This window comes from Anoplolepis gracilipes, chromosome 10 (assembly GCF_047496725.1).
Source record: "Anoplolepis gracilipes chromosome 10, ASM4749672v1, whole genome shotgun sequence".
Lineage (NCBI taxonomy): Eukaryota > Metazoa > Arthropoda > Insecta > Hymenoptera > Formicidae > Anoplolepis > Anoplolepis gracilipes.
The window spans coordinates 6,522,316-6,540,645 of NC_132979.1; the positions used below are offsets into that span (position 1 = coordinate 6,522,316).

General features: G+C 27.7%; 5 protein-coding genes across 9 annotated transcripts in view; 3 read left to right on the plus strand and 2 right to left on the minus strand.

Annotated features, from left to right (window-relative positions):
• Retn (retained) overlaps positions 1-1,792 on the plus strand; it is a 104,222-nt gene extending 102,430 nt beyond the window's left edge. For all 4 annotated transcript variants that reach the window (XM_072900969.1, XM_072900971.1, XM_072900970.1 and 1 more), the window contains exon 9: positions 457-1,792. In XM_072900969.1, the coding sequence (XP_072757070.1) occupies positions 457-599 (143 nt within the window). In that variant the 3' untranslated portion in view covers positions 600-1,792. The remainder of the gene's footprint in view (positions 1-456) is intronic.
• Ada (N6-Methyl-AMP deaminase) lies at positions 1,463-8,072 on the minus strand. 2 transcript variants are annotated; one of them, XM_072900986.1, is made up of 7 exons: positions 7,935-8,072; positions 7,695-7,825; positions 7,408-7,599; positions 7,067-7,304; positions 6,859-6,994; positions 6,590-6,690; positions 1,463-3,892 (listed from the first exon to the last, which is right to left on the minus strand). In XM_072900986.1, the coding sequence occupies exons 1-7, from the start codon at positions 7,971-7,973 to the stop codon at positions 3,863-3,865; spliced, it is 867 nt and encodes a 288-aa protein (XP_072757087.1). In that variant the 5' UTR covers positions 7,974-8,072; the 3' UTR covers positions 1,463-3,862. The 2 variants fall into 2 exon arrangements, with proteins under 2 accessions (XP_072757087.1, XP_072757085.1); XM_072900984.1 differs by lacking the exon at positions 1,463-3,892 and adding an exon at positions 5,002-6,497.
• A 261-nt stretch (positions 8,073-8,333) lies between these two features.
• On the plus strand, positions 8,334-9,623 carry Psmg1 (Proteasome assembly chaperone 1). Its single transcript, XM_072900929.1, has 5 exons — positions 8,334-8,613; positions 8,714-8,793; positions 8,884-9,047; positions 9,133-9,325; positions 9,437-9,623. Exons 1-5 carry the CDS (start codon positions 8,516-8,518, stop codon positions 9,619-9,621), a joined length of 720 nt encoding a protein of 239 aa, XP_072757030.1. The 5' UTR covers positions 8,334-8,515; the 3' UTR covers positions 9,622-9,623.
• A 110-nt stretch (positions 9,624-9,733) lies between these two features.
• On the minus strand, positions 9,734-12,882 carry Cyck (cyclin K). Its single transcript, XM_072900928.1, has 8 exons — positions 12,722-12,882; positions 12,254-12,482; positions 11,283-11,414; positions 11,100-11,205; positions 10,943-11,000; positions 10,690-10,862; positions 10,446-10,592; positions 9,734-10,353 (listed from the first exon to the last, which is right to left on the minus strand). Exons 2-8 carry the CDS (start codon positions 12,470-12,472, stop codon positions 9,941-9,943), a joined length of 1,248 nt encoding a protein of 415 aa, XP_072757029.1. The 5' UTR covers positions 12,473-12,482; positions 12,722-12,882; the 3' UTR covers positions 9,734-9,940.
• Positions 12,883-13,238: 356 nt separating this feature from the next.
• Positions 13,239-17,502, plus strand: LOC140670257 (ribosomal protein S6 kinase 2 beta). The gene is made up of 13 exons (XM_072900828.1): positions 13,239-13,560; positions 13,710-13,904; positions 14,100-14,181; positions 14,251-14,411; positions 14,569-14,675; positions 14,792-14,969; positions 15,069-15,234; positions 15,379-15,531; positions 15,652-15,911; positions 16,019-16,267; positions 16,392-16,630; positions 16,720-16,981; positions 17,104-17,502. Exons 1-13 carry the CDS (start codon positions 13,507-13,509, stop codon positions 17,230-17,232), a joined length of 2,235 nt encoding a protein of 744 aa, XP_072756929.1. The 5' UTR covers positions 13,239-13,506; the 3' UTR covers positions 17,233-17,502.
• The last annotated feature ends 828 nt before the right edge of the window (positions 17,503-18,330 follow it).

Genomic DNA, 18,330 nt, shown 5'->3' on the forward strand with positions numbered 1-18,330 from the left:
TTTTCTTCACTAAATAGTTTTATATAATTTTCGTTTAAAAAAAAATAAATCTTAAAAATTAAGTTTATAAAATTCAATAATATTAATATGACGAGCAAATGAGGCGTGCGCAAACAATAATCAATGCAATTAAATTACTCATACAAATATAATTAAAATTTAAAATAAAACGTAGACGTTATGATCTTTCTTCAAACCATCTTCAATACAAAATTTGAATGGGTAATTTGAGAAATAACATACATTCTGTCAGTAATATTGTCTAAATAATCAAAGAAACGTTTATGTTTTATTAAATATTTTAATTATACATGAATAATTTAATTATCGTTTGCGCGCGAGTCTCATTTGTCCGTTATATTAATATTATTCTTACATAACAAAGTCTTTATTCAAATTATATAAAATTTTAAAAGAGATTATTTATTAGTCTAAATAATTTTTGATATTTTTCAGAAAATGGCCGAAGAGAATTAGTAATGAGCGTGAATATCGATGGTATAATCTACGAAGGCGTCCTATCAGCTAAAAACGATGACGCCAGCAGTACATCATCGAATTCAAATAATGTAAAACGTGCACGAACTAGCGAATCGTGAACGTTTTAAAGACACAAAGTACTTAATTAGAGTACTTAATTAGATTCTCGTGACTGATTTAAGCGAAACGAATTCAGTCATGAGAATCTATTGTAAATAAAAAAAAAACGTTCCAATGTCGGTGCAACGTTAAAATCTCTTTGCAACGATATCCAAAAGAGAAAATGTACCGACGAACTATTGTGGAATTATTCATTATTTAAATCGTCTTTAAAATTTGCTAGACAATATTGACATGAGGAGCCTATTAAAAAAGTCGTTGAGACTCTTCATGAATTTAGAAAATACAATAATCTCTAGCATTTTTTTCTAATCTTTTACTAATCTTCTAATGTTAATAGTCTTTTTTCTAATCTTTTTGATTACTTTTTAAATATAATGTATATAAATTAATGTATATAAATTAATGTGTATAAATTAATGTATATAAATTAATGTGTATAATTCTTTATCATCTTACGAAGTTGGTCAGTTTCTTTCTTGATCATCAATTATTGAATTAATTCGAGAATGTCTCCATTGTAATAATCATAAAATAAACGTAAAAGTAGAAATAAAAGTAGAAGTCTATGTATATTTAATCTGTTGTTTTGTCAATATGTATAAATAATTAATTATAAACACAGTTTAATTTTTTATTTTTTTTTTTTAGAAATATTTATTTCTTAAAAATTATTGGTAAAACTATTATGATAAAATTATTCAGTACTATTAATTTTTTAACCGAACGATATCGTCGGATATCTAGGATATTTGTTCGCGAAAAAAATTACATTTTTACTTTTTTTGATAAAATTATGACCCTAAAGGGTCAGTTGCTATTTCTATTCTTTTCGACTATGATATCAAAACTTAATAGCTAGAGAATAAATGGAGACATTCTCGAATTAATTCAATAATTGATGATCAAGAAAGAAACTGACCAACTTCGCAAGATGACTTACGATTATCTTACCATGCTTTGTGTGGTAAAAAATAATGTAAAAAGTAATGTAAAAAGTAATGTAATTTTTTTCGCGAACAAATGTCCTAGATATCCGACGATATTGTTCGGTTAAAAAATTAATAATATTGAATAATTTTACCACAATAGTTTTACCAGTAATTTTTAAGAAATAAATATTTCTAAAAAAAATAAAAAAATAAACTGTGTAATTATTTGTACATATTGACAAAACGAAAGATTAAATAAACTTAATTACACAAACTCCTACTTTTTTATTTCTATTTTTATATTTATTTTATGATTATTATAATGTATAGCGGTAAGCAATCAATCTCCTGCAATTTCTTACTGTTGCATTGGATTATGACAGTATTAGAAATGAGAAATAGCCATTTTTTTTACGAATTAGTAATTTTTTTGAAATAAATTAGTTTTTTCATGCATTTAATATATAGATTATATAAAATACATCTCAAATTTTCAATTTCTATATGTAATAAATAAATGTACATAGTTGTAAATCACTTATTATATAAAGTTTACTTTTGCCAGAAACAAAAATGAACTTTATAAAATTGAATTACATATGCGTTTACTAACATAAAATAAAAAATGAAAATTTTTGATATACTTTATTAATTTTTGATATAGTTTATTTAATATATATTATCAAATACGAATGATGAACAAAAAAAGTTAATGTTATTTGTAAAAAAAAAATCCATTTCTCGTTTCTAATAACATATGCCATACAATTATAAAAAGAAAAAAAAATAATTTAAAATTAATAAATTTTATAATGTGATATTAGATACAGATTGCTAAATATAACGATCATGAATGCGTATATGTGAATATAATTATATGTGATTAGAGATTTTTGTGAATGTGAATAACATATATACATTCTTTTCGATAAATTTTGCTTTTCGATATACTAGAAACTCTTAATAGTGCAGCGTACTCTGCTGCATTTTTACGAGTTTACCACCTCTACTATAGAGTTCAGAGCCGTAACGATGTATCATTTTGCCCTCACACCAAAAAAAATTCATACTTATTAATAAAAGGTTGGTAAAACACAATAACATGAATACGCACGCATACGACGGTTGAATTAAATAATGTCGCAAGACACGTGAGCGTGAGTATACATGTTTTTTTTACGCGAGAGGGTAAAACTGCGCCTGCAGCTTTGTGTAACCGATACGCTGCTGGACTATTATTCCTACTCATGTTATGGAAGCTGGACTTGGTACGCTTGGAAGAAATGTATTGCACTTTTTCGAGTCGCATTATTGAGAGTTTCCAGTGTACATAATAAATATAAAGCATTTATGATAAGTGTCCTAAGATGTCTTTTTACATTGTTCATCATTGTGAAACATCTTGTGGACACTTGATGTTTTTGTCTATAGAATAAGATACATTATAAAAAAAAATGCACATCCTCTGATTCAGATAATAATGCAATTTAAATTATGCATCTCATCATAGTGATTAGAATTTTATCATCGGAGTATGTGTAATCAGAATGTAATACATAGTATGTATAATTAAATTAAATTGTACATATAATTTAATCGTTTTTATTTTAAATTAAATTCTTTAACAAAATCTAAATGTATAAATTGAGAGAAAACTTAGTGCTTGTATAATTCAATAGAACTGTATAAAAATCTAATAAAATCGAAGTAATCGGGGATAATTGAGATTAAATTACTCGTAAATTGCTATCATTTTGAGATTTGTTACAAAAGATATTAATCTTGTAAATAATTTATAATTGTTATACTTATTGTGACTATAGTTTTTTATTCTATTACCATCATTTTAAATATTACGTTCAATATTCGTAATTTATATTTTTTGTGTATAAATCTAATTATTATGTTAGAAAAAAACGAGTACACCGCCAAAGTCATTGGGATTTTCTACTATATATCTCATTTTGTATTAATGTATGCTTATTCTATATATTTTTTTATTTCACTTATTTTATATATATTTTAAAGTTGATATTATTAAAATTTTTTAAATAACGTATCTTTTAAATATATATTGTTTCATATTCTCTAAAGCATTCAATCAAATATATTTATATCATTGCGTCATTAATGAAAAGTAAGGTTTGAATATATAATTGGATAATTAAATTTGAAAAGAGAATAGAGTTTGTACATATAATAAAACATCAACTTACATTTAATATAATAATGGTAGTTTTCCACTATAATTTTCCACCCATCTTTGAACCAATGATACATGATTTTCCAATATATCCACCAATTTTATTTAATTAACAAACAAATACCGGTCAGTCTTGAAACTTTAATTGTCTTATGAACTGAAAGTGATGTAATTATGTTTATTATTTTATCTTAAAATTAATTCTTATCATCTTTATTTTGCTTCATATGTATGTTAATAAGAAATTTCAAAAGCAAAATATATTGAAATACTATGTGTTATATAATTAAAAATTGTGAAATTGATTATATCTAACAAGATATTGTAAAACACGTACAATATTAATTTTTTAATTTGATTAAAATATATCCATATCATTGCAAATATAAATGAAACAAATATATAATAGACTTAGAATTTTATTTAACATATATATACATATATATATATATATACATATATATATATATATATATATATATATATATATATTAATACATATAACACATATACATATGTATATATAAATTTGTATGTATGTGTGTGTTGGAAATGTATTACTAGTATGAAAAATACATAATGTTTTATGAAATTTTTCAAAATAAAACCCAATACAAAATATATACATATATACATTAAGTATTATATTTCATATATAATACACACACTAATATCTTACGAAAAATAACCATAAAAAGATCTGTATGTAATATTTGCTGATCTATACACATATATGTGTATATATATACACATATATGCATATAATATAGTCTTAGTCATAATCATATAATTGTGAACTATATTTAGTAATGATAAGATATCAGAATATAAAATAATGACGAAACACTAGAAAATCGAACGTATTAAAGAACTCGAATGCAAAAATAAGATATAATTTCCTGAGAGAATACAATTTTTCAGAGAATAAATTCTAGAAAATATTTACATTTTATGTATGTGAAATAAAGTTTTACCAAAAAATTATATAGATCAGATTAAATATTATCTTTTAAAATTTAAGTTTCGTTAAATTAATAATTACACTTTTATAAATTTTATGCTCTTTTAAGATATATCAAGTTATGATTATAATATTAGTATCCTACTTATTGTATTTACAATTTTAATTATACACAGAAGAGTTTTATCGAACTCGAACGATAATATAAGTCAAATTATTTTCTTTATATATATAAAGGAAAGTATACTTTGTATGGATAATTTGACTATATATATCAGTCACTTCTGTTTTGCGTTAATCTTATATTCTGTTATTTTGGTTGTTGCTCAATCTAATTGATTTGGCTGGAAGATTTTAATATCTCATCATAGATATCTGAAGATTCATAGTGTTGTTTTTAAGAGAACGGAAAATTAGTTAGTCGATTTTAACATTAACATATTCACAGTTCAAAAAGAGAGAAGTCTTCATTTTACTCTTCTCTTTATCTTCTATTGTATTATGGAAGATCTCTAGATCAAACCTTATATCAAAATAAGCTACTCTAAATATAAATTTCAAATATTCTTATTCAAAATATAATACGTTAGGTACTTTCTCCGAGAAGAAAATGTAGTTACAAAAGCTCTTGTATATAAAAATATTATAAATATATACATATATATATATATATTAATAATATTGTCATTACATATTAATAGTATAATACTTATCACTATAAATTGTTACAATGTGATAACAAATAATAATTCAATCACGAAATAACAATAAATTGAATCTTTGTTATTTCTAGTTTTATTTTATTGAGACTCAACGTAAGTGTAAATGATTTATGAAAAAAGTTAGGACATGAACGAATTTTAATCGCATTTTTTTATATGAAATGCACAATGAAAAAGAAACAAATAAATACTTTAAAGAATATGATAAGGAATTATATTAGGGTCATTATGAAAAAGCGCGCAAAGCGATTGTTAAGGACATACTAAGGGCTTCTGCCCACAGGACGCGGAAACGCTTGCCGCGCGGCAAAAGTTGGATCGAATTCAACGTTTCACATGCAGTAATTGACTATTGCGTCGTTTTTTGCCGCGCGGCAAGCGTTTCCGCGCCCTGTGGGCAGAGGCCCTAAGGATATACGGCAATGTTCCAGTTCTATTTCGATGTATCTAATTATTGATTCTTCAATCATTATAAAAGACATATTCTACTTATTCTAGATATGTTATTCGAATAATTATCATAAATATTGTGTAAATATACAATATATGGAGAGAAACAAGATGGCACACTGATAATGTTAAGCAAATATATAGTCTTCATATATAAATAAAAAATTAGTTATCATATGTAAATGTATGTAAACACACACAATAGTCAACATTATGAATAAAATTGATGTTACTTTTATATGTATGATCTTGAATCTCAAAACATATACATGTATCTCTTTCTTTTTATTAGACTTTTTTTAACTTGAAAATTTTGAAATTTCCCTAATTAAAAAGTTATATATAGTTTAGGAAAAAAATACATTTATACACAGAGGCATGTGTGCGCAAAAAAATAAAGTAAAGTACTTGATATTAACTAAAATATTTTTGATATTAACAAGACAAACCTAAATATCAAAATTTTCAATTATCGATGATAAATATTTTTTTTCTTCTATACTTGCAAAACTATATTGTACGGATGATATGGACAGTTTTTTAAGCTGTTCCTTTCCAATATTAAAAATAGAGTTTAACAACTGCAATTCCTCTGATAAACATGTATTGAAAACACCTTTGTCATCGGTCTAAAAAAAGTAATAATATATATCCAAAAAAAGTAATAACATAATGCTATTAAATTCTTGGATATACATTTTAAACTCGGTCTCATACTCACTCCAATTGTCACAGGATGTCCAACTTCGTATAAATATTTAAATTGATGAGACGCATAGGATGGTACTGTTTTACATTTAACGTTTGACGTCAAGCATAATTCTAGAAAAACGCAAAAAAAAATGCAAAAAATAAAACATTAATACTACTAATATTCATAAAAAAGAATATATTATTTATTATATATATTTTTTTATATGCATATATATATATATATATATATACTTAAATTATAGGTTATAATGTGATGTTATAAAAAAAATTTCTTACCAACAGGAATTTTGGATTCCAGTAACATGTCAAACAATTGTTTAGAACCTTGTAAGTTAGGATGAATGCAAGTGCAATGTCCCAATCGATTAGGTTTAAATTTTAATATGTCAGTTGTTTCTACTTCATTTGGTACCTATTGTATATACATTACCTATGTAATTATTCTATCAATAGATGAGAAGATTAATGTACAGTTAGTGTTTACCTCTGCACAATGTGCTGCAATTTTAAGCCCTGCTTTCCTAGACATTTTTAATAATTCTAAAAATGAATAGCCTGTAGTTGGATCACCGCTAAGGTCAATACCGACAATATATTCTGGGTATCTCTTCATAAACTGTATTGCAAGATTAATATTTTCTTTTGCAGATTCTAAACCTTGTTTCCGATTAATCGATATCAATAATTTTACAAGAATCTCTGGAAATTGTGATTTGGATGTTCTGTGAATAATATATCAGTTATCAATTTACTAATTTTACTAATTTTTTATCTCTATTATATATAAGCTTTTATAACTAGTATATTATGAGATTATATATTTACTTTAAAGCTTTTATCATTGCCTCAAGATATTCTGTTTTCGTCATCGAGTCCTTTACAGCACGAGGTGTGCTCCTCAATTCCAAATAAATTACGTTGTCTTCATAAAACTCTTTTATCACATCACAAGTAGCAATGAATACAGCCTGTGGTGTGACTGTTAGCGCATGTGCTATATCAAATATTTTAAAACATCTAGAAAACAGATATTGTGTTTACATTATTTTTCGAACAATTTGTTAGATTAGAATACTTTACAAAATAAGTATAACAATGAGAAATATTCATACTCGCTTAAGGATGAGAAGTTAGTAGTATTCATAAAAGCTTGATCAGACGGAGCAATGTTTGAATCTTGCATTTTGTATAATTTTTGCAGGGTCTTTATACTTAATGAACCATTTAAATGTGCGTGGAGTTCCTAATAAACGTCATTAGTTAATACTTAAATATATCGAAATATAAAAATACATAGAATATAGTCTTTTTTTTTTTTACAATAACACCGTTAAACTTGAAAAAAAGCGTACCACTTTAGGTAATCTTCGACAAAAAACCTGCATATCCATTATAATGAAACGGTTTTCCAATGTCACAACTTCTTCAAGATTTTATATTAGTTCTGTCAATAAAAACAGATATTCCCGCTGTAAACAACTATAATCATCTGCACATATCACGTACTTTATTACTAAAGGCCGTGCTACATGAAAAAGTTTTGTTGTTAGTTGCAACCTTAATGTCATAAACAAATCGACCACTCACAGTTAAGGAACGTTGACTCTGATTGGTCGATTTGCGAGAGTAACATACGAATACGCATGCGCAAGGAAAACGAATTTGGTTACACGTGGAAATCTGACAGATGTGAGATACAGCTCTATCTATATTTAATATATCTATGGAAAGAACAAAAAAATGCGGCTATAAAGAACACACCTAATTATTTGTGATGATTTAGGATATTGTCGGAGTATCAGTAGACATTTTATAATAATGTAAAAAAAGCTTTTTTTGTGATTTAAGTGAATATAAATCTTAATTAGACGTCTGCATTTTTCTTTTTTTTTCTATAAAGGATATTAAATCCTCTTGATTGAAATTAATTAAAATGGTTAGTCATTTTGGAGAGGTAATATTTCCATCGTCACGAGCATTTTGGGATGACGAAGACGAATATGAACCAGATGAGAACTTGGAACATCGTCCGTAAGTTGAAATTATGATGCAGAAGTATTATTATATAATCCAATTATACTTTATCTTCTTATTATTGCAAAATAAAATAATACAAAACAATTGATTTTAGGAAATTACATGTTCGCTGGCTGAAAAATAAGCCAGAACATATGCAAAAATTCATCATAATAGACGGAGATCCATTAATTCGTAATAATCTCTTTTACAATATTAATAATATTTCTATTCTTATTATCTATTGACATGTTTTTAATTCTTAAATTAATTATGTTGTTTTAGCTTTCGTAAAACAATGCTTATGTCATAATAAAGAAGAAGTATGCATCATTGAAAACGAAGATGATAAGAAAGTTTCTGCTATCTATCATATTGATAAACAAGTATATTTGTGTATAATTCTACTACAGTTTGATACAAAAAATGCAGGAACACTTGTAAACCAGGCAAGTAATTTGTTAATTATAATGTTCATGTATATTAGTTTTAATATATATTTTGATACTAAAGAATATATATATATTTTTACAGATATCTGACTTATTATTAAGCGCAGAGAGCACAATTTCAATAGTGTGCCGTCATGTATCACAGTTTCAAAGTACAAATATTCCAGAAACACCATCATTTTTGAGAATATTAGCTACCAAAAATGCAAATGTTGCTAAGTATAAAATTGAACCATTAGAACAACCAAATATTGTATTTGGAGTTGGCGCAGGAGGTTGGTATTTACATTAGTATTTACTTAGAATATGTACACAAAATATGTACTAAATATAAGGAACATTCTGTGAAAGTTAATGAACCTCATCTTGTTATCTGTTTGTTTTAGTTTTGTCTTATGCTGAACTTGCAGGCATATCAGCCAAATTATATATACTATATATTGACAATTTTGTATTGGATTCCAAGTGTGCAGAACCGCTTTTACAAATTTTAACTAATGAGATAGATTGTAAATTACAGCATCTCAAGCCTACAGACAATTTTTTTAGTAAAGGAAATCTATATATGTAAAATGTTCTAGTTTGTCATTCTTCCCTACACATAATTTTTTGACTAAGAAGATTTGAATTGAACATTAATTCTCTTTGATATATATCAATGATATATAAATAGGAAAAAAAAATTGATAAAAGAAACAGTCTTATTTATAGTAGAAAAAAAGTTTATAAGTACATGTGTGTGATAACAGTAAATATAAAAGTACAACATATATACAAAATTTACAATTAAATTAATAATATATTCTGCTAATTTTTTTTTCGCCATTAATTAAAATAATAACGTTCAAGTTGATACAATTTTTATTAAATGCATGATATATTGCCTTTTGTTATGGCTGTGGTGGATAATAGCTACGTGGTGGTGCGGTAGGTGGAATTGGATTATTCGCTGGGAAGTATGACGCGTTTGTTGGATAAGAATATGGTTGGAAAGCAGTTTGATTAGCAGCTGGTGCGGGCGGTGGCGTAGGACGAGGTATAGTAGCGGAGGATCCAATGTGATGCATTGTTGGTACAATATGATTCATTGTATTCACTGGAGGAGGTGGAACTGAAACGTTCGCAGGTGGAAATGCCGGTGGATAGTTTGTATTACTAGATGCTGCGAAATTCGTTGGATATGTAGGAAAATGTGCCGTTGAAGTAGTTTCTATTGGTTTTATCGTATCCACGATGTCCGTGGTTGGACATCCATTTGCGGAAACCACTGGTGTTTCTATCTTAGAAGACTTTCCAGGCGTCACTATAGCACAGTCGTCAATCATTTATTAATCTTTAAATATGCGCTAATGCACACTACATGCTTTTACTTGACTAAACATATTTATTACTTACCATTTGGTGTATTAGATGCAGATTCTATGGTAGTAGTAGCAGGGGGTCGTTCTCTACACACCTCGCTAGATGGTATCATTGGTGGCGAATCTGGCGGTTTTGTATTATTAGCTTGTGAATATAAATCCAAAACTTGATGACAAATATCTAGAAATATACACGACATATGTATAGACTATATGATTATAATAATAGATGACGACAAAGAATAAAATACTTTGAGACTAAAATTTTATAAATTTACCTTCTAAAAGATCCATAGTCACGTCTTCAACAAACATATCCCACCAGCGTAAATGCTTTGGTTGTCTTCCAACCCAGTCCACCACTTCAAACTTACTTAGCTTTCCTGCCAAGTACATTAGAGCAACAGCTATTATTTCTGGCTCCCATTGTAGCGACAGAGTGGTACACAAACTAAAAGAGAATAGAAATCATTCTTATCATGTCAAATATTAGAATACAGAGTAGTAATTCATTATAAAATTATTATATACCTGTCGTTAACAAAAGTCCAAGCCATTTGAACCATCTTTTGCAGTTTGTTTTTATCACCTAAAATTATAAAATAAAAATTGTTAAAAATATCCACAAATTTCATTAACAAAATCTATTATTAATGCATGTTTCATATAGTATGTACAATATAGTTACCTTTAAGACACTTTGCATATTTCAATAAATAACTATATGGGTGCTCAACTTGTAAATCAAATTTAATAGTTTGCAATAAAATCCTTTCCAAGGTTAAGACTTCTTCCTGTCAATAATAATTTAATATATATTTAATATACATATTCTTGCCGATATAGATTTTTTTAAACGATAAATAAGTACTTTAGGATCTTCTCCAAATGTCATAAATTTTTGTTCAGAGACTAAAGTCTTAGCTGTCCGTATAATATCCTTGCATTTTTTTGGAGTTTCTTCAACTTTACCAGCCAAAAGTAAACAGCAACAAGCTGTTACCTATCACAATAATACAAATTAATACAAGATATAATTAAAAATTATTCACATATATCTATATATATATATATATATTGAATTTAAAATTTTTAATTTTTAAATTTAAAATTAAAAAAATTTGAATTTTAAGTAAGTTAATTTAATTTAATTTAAAAGGTTGGATTTTCGAATTTTTGAGTTTAAAGTTTTGAGCTTTGAATCTTGAAAGTCTGCAGTGGAAATGTTGAACTTTGAAGTTGTGAATTTTTGACTTTTCAAATTTGCACTTTGGATTTTGGAATTTTGATTTTGAATTGAGAATTTGAATCTTAATTTTAATTTAAAATATGACATTAATCTTAATTTTAATTTTGATTTTAAGTTTTAATTTTAAGTTTAATTTAAGTTTAATTATAATTTTGATTTTAACTTAAAATTCTGGATAAAAATAAATTGACAGGTTTTGCTTCAAGGAATTATAAATTATATAGTTATGTGTGTATATGTTTGTATATATAGATATTTAAATTTACATTTAGATGTTTATATATATATATATATTATATATATATATATATATATATATATATATATATTTATTATATTTTCTATATTTTTATAGAGTTGTTTAGTTCATTTCAGTTTAGTTAATTTTATTCTATGGGATATATTTTGGACTATATTTGGTAGAATTAGTAAGCGTACTCATATATGGTTCATAAAATTCAAGATATGAAATGGTTATATGTAAATACGTAAAACATGTAAGCTGGAAGCCATCCTAAGCCGAAAGGCAAGGATTAAGAATAAATAAATAAATATATATACTTTTTTTTGTCTTTACTTGCAAAAGTACTTACATATCGTGGAAAATTTTTAAACGAATGGAACATGTAGAATCGATGGAAATAAACGACACCCGTTGCCATTGTATTATAACCTAAATCCATCTTCGTGCCAGTGTCGATTATAAAACGTGCTCCTTCTTTCCGATATCTACATTCCGTCTCGTAATCGATACCATCCTGAATGGACGGTGTATTGCGTAGCTCCTTCTTTTCATAGTACCAGCACGGCATGTTTAAACCACTTGCAATGTAGAAATTTAATGTATATTAATAGACATATACATTGAAACACTTTAGGGTTTTATTCGAGATACAAAAACACCAAGTGAAATCGCGGGATCGCTCTACAATTGGTATATTAATTGGAAATATTGTATATCGTTGAAATATATAATTTGTTAATTTGTGAAAAGCAATGCTTAAATATTTAGCAATCCTCAGAAACACACGACACAACCGGCATTTCTTTCAAATACTCACTCGAGAAATATTTAATAATTTAATGACAATTCTTTCCTCTCCGGGTTAAACGTGCGATTCAAATTGATTATTATAGCGCATACAACACGTACGCAAATAAAAATACACATGTGGACGATATCCTCTCGGAATACTCCATCAAGTACTTTCTCTTCCAATGTATGTAATTGCATTTCTTAAGGTTACTTTACATTCGTACGACATACCGGTTGAATGTCAAAGTATTTCATAGGTCTTTAGAAATTCTCTATTTGACAGCCAATCAGAATGTCTGACAAATATTTCGTCAAATTTCGTTTCATGAATAATGTAATCTCTCCATGGATTTTAGGCCGGTATTCATAGTTCGTTCTTATATTCAAGCTCGTCTTAAGTAAAGTCTAAAAATTCTATTCGGCCATCTGATTGGCTGAACGTAGGTCTTAAGTCAACTAAAAACATGTCTTAAGATGATCTTATATACAAGAACGGACTATGAATACCGGCCTTAAAGATACGTCATCGATCCATCACTTTGCTTACTGCTTACGTATGTATATATTTAGTTAAATATATGTACACACATTTCTACATGTGTGTATATACATGTGCGTTAATGGTGGTTAGCAGTTAACCGCGAATTCCTACTATGAGTTGATATCAGAGCCAATTATAACTAATGAAGTACTTTTCATAAACTGAACGCTTGTATATCCTATTGTTAGTAACAGCGTTACAAGATAAATAAGTGTTTTACAAAAAAACGCTTGTGTACCATTCCGAAAATAAACTCAACTTTGGATATAATGCCGTTGGCAACTCTAACGGCTCCTTGGACCGAGCACCGCGTAAATGAGAAGGTAAAAATTATCATAACTTCTTTTGACATGCGCTTGATTTGAAAAGCTTCACCTCTTTCCTTTTAAATATATTTCTCTTCTTTATCTCAACAGTTGTATTTAATACACATTTTGCAATATATACATTTATTTTGTACTTATTGCTTTAGCAAAGTACGGAGATTCTTCCGGCCGAAAATCAGGAAGAAACAATGATACCTCAAGGAAATTTAATTGACAGATCAAACGGTTGCTCAGAATCTCATGAGATTGAAGTACGCGATGTGGTACGGGAAGGTCATGAAAAAGCTGAACCTTCCCACTTTGAGCTATTGAAAGTTCTTGGACAAGGGTCCTTTGGCAAGGTAAGAATAACATGCATATGTTGAATATTTAATATATTTAAAAACATTTTTGTATATTTAAATATTTTTGCATAGTGAGATAATTACAATAATTATTTATACATACAAACATACATATTTATATATATATATATATATATATATATATATATATATATATATATATATAAATTTGATTTTAAATATTCATTATAGGTATTTTTAGTAAGAAAAGTCATTGGAAAAGACAGTGGTACATTATATGCTATGAAAGTTTTAAAAAAGGCAACATTAAAAGGTACTTAAAGATACTATTAAATATTTGCAAATATTGTTGATTATTATTTTATTGTACATTTGTCTTTAGTTCGTGATAGAGTGAGAACCAAAATGGAAAGAAATATATTAGTTGATGTGGAACATCCATTTATCGTCCGATTGCACTATGCATTTCAAACAGAAGGAAAACTTTACTTAATTCTAGATTTTTTAAGAGGAGGTGATCTCTTTTCCAGATTATCTAAAGAGGTAATTGTTAATGATTAAATATATCGTCGTCTTGTTCCGACGATTTGCGCGATTAAAAAAATCTTGACAAAGTATTTTATATCGTCAAAAAATGCAATAGTTTTAATAAGAAATAATATGTGTATATTCATAATTATGGATATAATTAATGTTTCAGGTAATGTTTACAGAAGAAGATGTTAAGTTTTATTTGGCTGAACTAGCACTTGCTTTGGATCATATACATAAGCTTGGAATTATTTATCGAGATCTCAAGCCCGAAAAGTTTGTATTTATTCGGGATTTGTATATATCTCTTTAATATAGACATCCACTATTAGTGCATTTGATTAATTTTCTCTTTTTTTTTTTTTTTTTTTTTTTTTTTTTTTGCACAATAGTATTTTGTTGGATACAGAAGGCCACATATCTTTGACAGATTTTGGTTTAAGCAAACAACCTTTGGATGATTCAAAAGCATATTCGTTTTGTGGCACAGTTGAATATATGGCGCCGGAAATTGTCAACAGAAAAGGACATACTTTTACATCAGATTGGTGGAGTTTTGGTGTCTTAATGGTTAGACTTTATATATCTCATTTGGAAATTGATACAACTAAGGAAAACTAGATATTAAAAGAGATTAAAGACATTTGTATATGATTTTAATATTTTCAGTTTGAAATGCTGACAGGTGCTCTTCCATTCCAAGGTGCAAACCGTAAAGAAACAATGACACAAATCTTGAAAGCTAAACTTGGAATGCCACATAATCTTTCACCAGAAGCACAAGCACTTTTGAGGGTATTATTTAAGAGAAATCCAGCGAATCGTCTTGGTGCTGGTAATATTTTAATATTATATTTTTATGTGAGAAAATAACTTGTAGCTTTGAATAAATATATATATATATATATATATATATATATATATATATATATATATGTGTGTGTGTGATAGCCTTTATATAAATCTTTTCTATTCCTAGGTGGAGTGGAAGAAATTAAAGGCCATATTTTCTTTGCTACTATTGATTGGGATGCTCTTTATAAGAAAGAAATAAGACCGCCATTTAAACCTGCTGTTAGGGAAGACGATGCGTTTTACTTCGATAGTGAATTCACCTGTAAAACACCTAAAGGTGACCGATCTCCTTCTTAAAAACAGAAGAAAAAGGAAGAACAGTGGAGTAAACTTAAATTATTAATAATTAAATATAGGTTCTGATATCCTTGCGAAAGAAATTCTTACATCTTTTTAGATTCGCCAGGAGTTCCACCTAGTGCAACTGCTCATGAACTATTTCGCGGATTTAGTTTCGTTGCACCCTGTTTGCTTGCGGATGATGCTAAACTTTCGGAATGCAAAAACTATGATAGCATCAGTGCCACTTTTCCATCTTACGTTAATTCCGTTTCTATAACTGACGAGTACGAATTCAAACATGAGATTGGCAAAGGAAGCTACAGCGTGGTTTACTTGGCTGTCCATATAGCATCAAAAATGGAATATGCTGTGAAGGTAATATCTTGTGCAAGATTGAAATTGAATATATTTCTAAAGGTGTACTTGAAATTAAAAAAAAATAATTAAATAAAATATAAATGAATAAAATACATAATAAATAGGTGATTGAGAAATCAAAACGAGATCCCACGGAAGAAATAGAAATTTTATTACGATATGGTAGACATCCTCATATCGTAACATTGAGAGCTGTTCACGAAGATGATAAACGAGTATACCTGGTATTAGAACTTCTGCGCGGTGGTGAACTTCTCGATCGTTTGCTACAAAGACGAAACTTTACCGAACGAGAAGCCGCCGAAGTCATTTATACTATTACAAATGTGGTGCATTATCTTCATGAAAACGGAGTAAGTTGCAATCTTCAGAATGACCTGTACTAAACAGTTTTGTATATCTTAATTTGTACGCACTTATTTATATAAGACAAAACGATACATTATTATTGTATTAAAAGAAAGAAAAAAAAAACAGGTTGTTCATAGAGATTTGAAGCCATCGAATATTCTATATGCAAAACCTGGTGGTGATCCGACAACACTTTGTATATGCGATCTCGGCTTTGCGAAGCAATTGCGAGCGGAAAACGGTTTATTAATGACACCTTGTTATACTGCAAACTTTGTAGCACCCGAAGTGCTGAAACGTCAAGGATATGATGCAGCGTGTGACATTTGGTCTCTTGGAGTTCTATTATACATTATGTTAGCCGGGTAATGGAAAAAAATACTATGTGAAAGTCATTACTTATTATATAATTGATATCGATGAAAACGTTATAATTTTATCACGCAACCTACAGGTACACGCCGTTCCGTAACAGTCCAGGAGACAGCGCGAGCGATATATTGGACCGGATTGGCCCGGGATATATAGATGTGGAAAGCGGGATATGGTGCCATATTTCGAGCGAAGCTAAAGAGTTAGTTAAGAGGATGTTGCATGTAGATCCGAATCGAAGGCCTACAGCAGCTGTTATTTTAAAATATCCATGGATTATAAATCGACACCGTATACCTCAAAAAGTATTACCGGATGTTATTAAGGATGTACATAGTTTGAAGGTATGTTAAAATAAAAATACTAATAATAGATACATAATTATACATGTATGACATTATTTCTATAAAATTTCTGATAAATCTGATTTAAAATTATATATTTTACAATAAATTTTATTTCTTAGATGGCAGTCGCAGCAACGTATAGAGCAATGGCGAGTAGTCCAAGATCACCTCATATTGGTCCCGTCGTTATGTCCGAATTAGCACGTCGTAGAACACAAGGCAAAAGTACTGGTCCGACTCAAGTTTAAATTTAATCTCTTGTATATGACAGGTTCTTTAGATTCACGATTTACTCAAGAGGAAGATGTATAGGATAAGAGTTGTTTAAAGTACAAGCAATTTAAAATGTTGGAAATAGTTTCAATTGTTGATATTGTGATTAATTTCTCAATATCATCAATATGGAGAGTATATATGGAAAGATGCTTATGACAGAGAACCGAATGTGATATTTATTTATAATTTTCCATATATTGTGTTTTAATTTTTTAATATATACTTATATATATATATAAAAATACTTATACATATATACCTTTATTTGTTATATGTTGCCATGGCTCGAAAAAGTGCAAACGATTGTGACAATAGTTGTCAGAAAGTATGTAACTTTCTTATAAATATGTCTGAATTTTTTTTTATTTATATAATTACCATCATATCTTATCATAAATATAGCATAAAGAAAATATTGAAATAATCATGTTAAAATAATAATCAATTACAATCCTTAAATAATCTATGAATACTTAATATAAAAGTATTTTGATGTATTATGTGTGTAAAATTTTATCTGTGCAATGTAGTTGAGTCAAATTAATTTTTTTTTAACTACATGTATACCGAATAAGTGTCTTATATATTTCCGCCTAAACTTGTAACTTGTAATTTTAAAAAGTTTTCAAAATCCCAGTGTTTTTATGGGCATGTGTTCTAAAAGAAGTGTGATGATTGCGAAATCACGCAAAATAAAATAATTTATCATCGTTTAATTGTAATATCTAGCTAATAATAATTTGTTAAATAAATATAAAATTGTATAAATTACATAGTATAGTTTTTATATTTTAGTTCTTCAAAGAAGTTGATTGTTTTGGTGACAAATGCTTTTTTTTATTATATATATTTTTTATGCTATAAACATATATATATATATATATATATGTATATATATATATATATCAAGGGGGGAGGGGGGGGGTACCAACACCTTCAATTTGCATCAGCGTAGAACGGAAGAATATCCACCAATCACAAATATGTATAGCGGAAATAATCCTATCCGAAGCTCGCATTCCGATGTATCCTTACGTCATCTCTAAATTTTCCCCTGCCCATATCGGCAG